The sequence below is a fragment of the Poecilia latipinna genome, unplaced genomic scaffold, assembly GCF_001443285.1.
Source record: "Poecilia latipinna isolate Pla-1442-1.1 unplaced genomic scaffold, P_latipinna-1.0 Scaffold250, whole genome shotgun sequence".
NCBI lineage: Eukaryota > Metazoa > Chordata > Actinopteri > Cyprinodontiformes > Poeciliidae > Poecilia > Poecilia latipinna.
In genome coordinates this window covers 63,175-67,450 of record NW_015112866.1, presented here as the reverse complement: position 1 = coordinate 67,450, position 4,276 = coordinate 63,175, and the positions used below count along the sequence as shown (strand labels likewise).

Here is a 4,276-nt window from a genome sequence, read left to right as displayed (position 1 = left end):
GGTAATTGCTAACGTTTCAAATACAGCTCTAACCAGCTGGGTTTTTAGTCGAGATTTAAAGGCACTCAGTTTTTCAGCTGTTTTACAGTTTTCTGGAAGTTTGTTCCAGATTTGTGCTGTAACACCATTATATTTTTGAGAATTTTTTTTTTTTTTTTATCTCACCGAATAAATATATTTCAAGAGAATCTTTTAACATATTTTCCTTGCTAGATAAATTTAACATAACTTGTGAAGAACGATCAGTGATTTTCTGAGCATAAGTGAATTACGGAGAGACTATAGATTTATTAAATCATGAAAAAAAACAGAAACAAAAACAAATGCAATACAAAAGTATTAAAAAGTATAGTCAAATCTTTACATAAAAGTCTATTCTTCTGTTTTTTGTGGAAAGAAACCCACTCCTCCCTGGGAAAAAAAACACATTTTCTTTAAAAGTGCTCAGGCTCTTTGAGGGAAGACCTCAGTCAGTCTCCAGTAGACATTCGATGCTCTCAGGAGGAACTTCTAAATCTTCCTGACTGAGGAGGGAGTGCAGGTTAGCGGCTGTGGCTTTTTCCTTCTTCTGATTTCTCCAGTAGATGAGCATGGCAAAGACTCGCTCCACGTAGGTTCTTTTCTCCTCTTCAATCTGCTCCAATTTCACATTCTTGATGCCCAGACCCTGTATGCCGATTTGCCTCCAGTTACTGCCAAGGCCCTGAGCCACAATCATCAGCTGCTTCTCTGTCACCCTGCCACAGCCTGTGAAACAATAACCAGCAGAGAAGCAGATGTCGCGAAAGATGGTTTGACTTTTAGAGGGAAAACATTTCACTGGAAGAGGGACTCACCTTTGCGGAGGGCCTTTTTAGCTGGCGTGGGACCTTGTAATTCGGATTCTTCAACTTGTAAATGAAAAGATATGCTCATATTTGGCATCTTACAAACATTTACTGATAAGACTCTTGAAAACGCAGCTTTTTCTTTGTACCTGATAACGGTGTTTTCACACGCAGATCTTTAACAAAATCAAGCTTGGGAAATGTCTCCTGGATCTCTTTTTCCTTCAGCAGGTCCAACATTCCTTGCGCTGCTTCGGGCCCTCTCCAGATGACATGATCCAAAAGCTCTTGCACCTTTTCACTAGGAACTCGACATGACTGAATCTTCTCGTAGCCCTTATCTGACACCAGATAGCGGGAATGTGCATGCTGCACAACAAAATCCGCGTCCGCTCTGAGAATCTCTATCAGCGTCGCCTTCTGGCCTTTAAGCAGATGAACTACATCTGCAGCTTCTTCAGCCATGGCTGATCGATCCAGTGGGTAAATAATGGAAGGCATGCAATGAGATAAGATTATTAACAAAACGTCAGTTTTACAGTTTACACCTGCATAAACACCTGGGGTTTACGCAGGTGTAGTGAAAATGTTTAAAAATGTTTAGGGGATTGGAAATACTGACTAAAAGTTGACTCAGGATAGATTTGTGGAGCAAATGCTGCAAAATGAGATCCAAACTGGCAAAGTTACTGTTTGTTTAACTAGAAACTATAAAAGCTTCAAGAGTTTGTAAAAAATGAGCTATAGGATTACTTATGAGTTTATCCCACATGTACAACCTTGAACAACACCAAATGTACTAAAAATGCAATCTCTCCAACAGAACACTGCGTTTTGTGTTGAACAGCCGATGCATTTGGAGCACCGATTAGCTTTTGATTAGATGATGGATTAAAGTTTAGTTTGTGATTTGTAAAACCTTTAATTTGTGAAAACCCAAATAAATATGTCATCACTCAAATCTTGATTGATTTTTCTACACATGCTGTGTAGATTTTACAGCCCACTTTAATTACTGCATTGCACTATTTTCCAATGTAATGAGACCTGAAAAGATCTTTACCTTTTTCTTGATGCTCACTTCTGGATCAACACCTCCTCAGTACCAAAAATTAATAGATTATTTTTAATTAAAACTGTTTTGTTTTTTTATCCTTGATGAAGAAGTTCAACGAATGGCTGTGCCTCTGTCTGCTGTCGAGTAAAAAGATGCCAGATGTTTTTTTGGTCCTACTTACTACATTAAAATAAAAAATAAATAAAAAGAAGAACCTCACACAAATAATACAAAGGAAACTACTGTGTTGTAACAACATTTTTAATTGAAGATTTATATCTGAAAAAAATCATTTTAAAAAATCCGATGAGTGTAAATTATCAGCTTACCGCAGGGCCAAATCTGTACCATTCTTGAGTTGCAGCCAAGGGGCCACACAAATTTATCCCAAAGGCCACAAAAGGCCCACTAACCGCACTTTGTACAACCCTAGTGTAGAATAACTCTATCCAGGTCTGAACTACACAGGTGATAATAGTTTTCAAGCTGTTTTGTTGTTGTAATATAATAAATTCAACAGCAGTTTCACATATTGCTAACTGTGTTTTATAGAATCTCAATCCAAGTTTAAAGGAATACCCCCCGAAATGTGGTCAAAAGCAAAGGAGCAACAAAACAGCTTTAAACCCCCCCGGTTGGTGAGTTTTCACAAATGTAATAAACGAATCACAAACCACAAACTGTTTAATATATTCTTCATTGACTTAACACGTCAGAACGTTACAAGGGTTTTAAACAAAATCAAAGGTAATAGCGGAGTGGCCACTTCTCTCATGCACAGAATCTGAAACAGAAAGTGAAAGCTTCGGGCTTTAGGAATGTTTTATATGCATAACATGCGCTGAGCCATTTGTCTCTCCAACAGGAATCATGACAATAAGCAACAAACAACGCTTATCTAAACATCTTCCTATTATTTACCTCAACAGCAGCTTCTGCCAAGGTGGAGGGATATTAGGACCTAACTTTTCGCTCTCTTTTTTCCTTCTTCTTCTTCGTCTTCTTCTTTGATCTCACAGGCGGTTGGCAAACAGCTGAAAGTGAACATTACCGCCACCTTCTGAATTAGAATGTGAACCAGCATGTAAATCTTTTATTCTACTGAAAAGTTATGTTTAAAAAAAAAAAAAAAAAAAACTTAAAAAACACCTTATTTAAAATATGGTCGGAAAAAAAAAGTTTGTTCATGAAACTTTGAAAAATATCTGTTTCTCTGTGATATCTTATACATCCTCTAAGTGCACGTCTCCTGTGATTGACCACACTCGGAGTTCTGTGAATTGGCTTACAGTTCTGTCCAAACCACAATTCTAATTTGTAGCCTCCTCTTTTTTCTCCCTGAAAAAAAATATGTTTTTTTGACTCAATATCACTATACTCTTTGTCTCCGTCAAACAGACTGATAGTTTTGCAGGTGTTTGCTGCCACCTGGTGGGAAAAATTACCCATTGCAGGTACCCTGCATGGAAGTGCTCTCTCGAACTCTTTTGGACCACAAAAACAACATCCACATAAAAAACAAATATAAAAAAATAAATATCGTTAAATGAAGAATGATGAGTAAAATGTTGTCAAAAACAACAAAGTTAAATTTATGTGTACATTAAAAATAAGTTATAGAATTCACGCTAAAACTCAAAATAGCTGCTAGCACATTGTGTCAGTTCTGGATGTGCTGACTTGTACAATTTACAGTATTTGTTTTAAGGAAATGCTAAGTGACTGCTGGATATAAAAGTAAACAGAAATGTTAGGTTTTTAGTTGAGGTATTTTCTCCTTAGTGATTTTTAATACCATTTTTTTTTTACAAATCCAGCTATCCATGTGCCTATGGCTTGTTTGAATGCTTGAATGTCATTTTGCCTGCAAACAAATACATTTTTTATATATATATTTTGTCACATCACAACCTCAAACTTTTGTGCATTTTATTAGATTTTTTTATATTGCTGACCAACACAAAGTAGTGGATAATTATAAATCAAGTATAAATCACTTTATTCTTAAGCTTTAAAAAAAAAAATCTGAAAAGCGAACTCACATCTGGGCATGAATTATTCTCAGGTAATACAGCCCCTCTGTGAAAGACCCAACTGAAAATACTCAGCACCCTGTGCACCCCTTCCCCACCTTCCAGCAGGGCCTCTATCCTAAACGTGCTACCAGAGCTACAATATACTTATTTATGTCAAAGCATGTTCAGGTTAAAATGGCCTAGTTAAACTCCAGATTCAATTAGAAAATTGTGGTAAGGCTTGGGAATTAGTATTCACAGACACTCTCCATCTAAGATTCCTGAGCTTTAGCTGTTTTGTGAAGACAAATGGACAAAAGTTAATAACAATGTTCATAGCTGGTAGAGAGAGACATGCCACAAATGACTTGCAGCCA

At 36.8% G+C, this 4,276-nt stretch overlaps 2 protein-coding genes across 3 annotated transcripts in view; both read right to left on the bottom strand.

The window, feature by feature from the left end:
* The window catches only part of csad (cysteine sulfinic acid decarboxylase), a 13,106-nt gene extending 10,165 nt beyond the window's left edge, over nt 1-2,941 (bottom strand). For both annotated transcript variants that reach the window (XM_015032768.1, XM_015032769.1), the window contains exon 1: nt 2,806-2,941. The gene's annotated coding sequence lies outside the window, so the exon portion shown is untranslated. The remainder of the gene's footprint in view (nt 1-2,805) is intronic.
* On the bottom strand, nt 201-2,812 carry LOC106947630 (uncharacterized). The gene is made up of 3 exons (XM_015032770.1): nt 977-2,812; nt 837-890; nt 201-747 (listed from the first exon to the last, which is right to left on the bottom strand). The coding sequence occupies exons 1-3, from the start codon at nt 1,326-1,328 to the stop codon at nt 467-469; spliced, it is 687 nt and encodes a 228-aa protein (XP_014888256.1). The 5' UTR covers nt 1,329-2,812; the 3' UTR covers nt 201-466.
* Nucleotides 2,942-4,276: the final 1,335 nt, after the last annotated feature.

Coding starts and splice junctions, on each gene's coding strand:
- LOC106947630 (XM_015032770.1), bottom strand. CDS start 1,328: ATGCCTTCCATTATTTACCCACTGGATCGATCAGCCATGGCTGAAGAA. Junction 891..976: donor TGTGAAAACACCGTTATCAG/GTACAAAGAAAA, acceptor TTCATTTACAAG/TTGAAGAATCCGAATTACAA. Junction 748..836: donor TAAAAAGGCCCTCCGCAAAG/GTGAGTCCCTCT, acceptor ATTGTTTCACAG/GCTGTGGCAGGGTGACAGAG.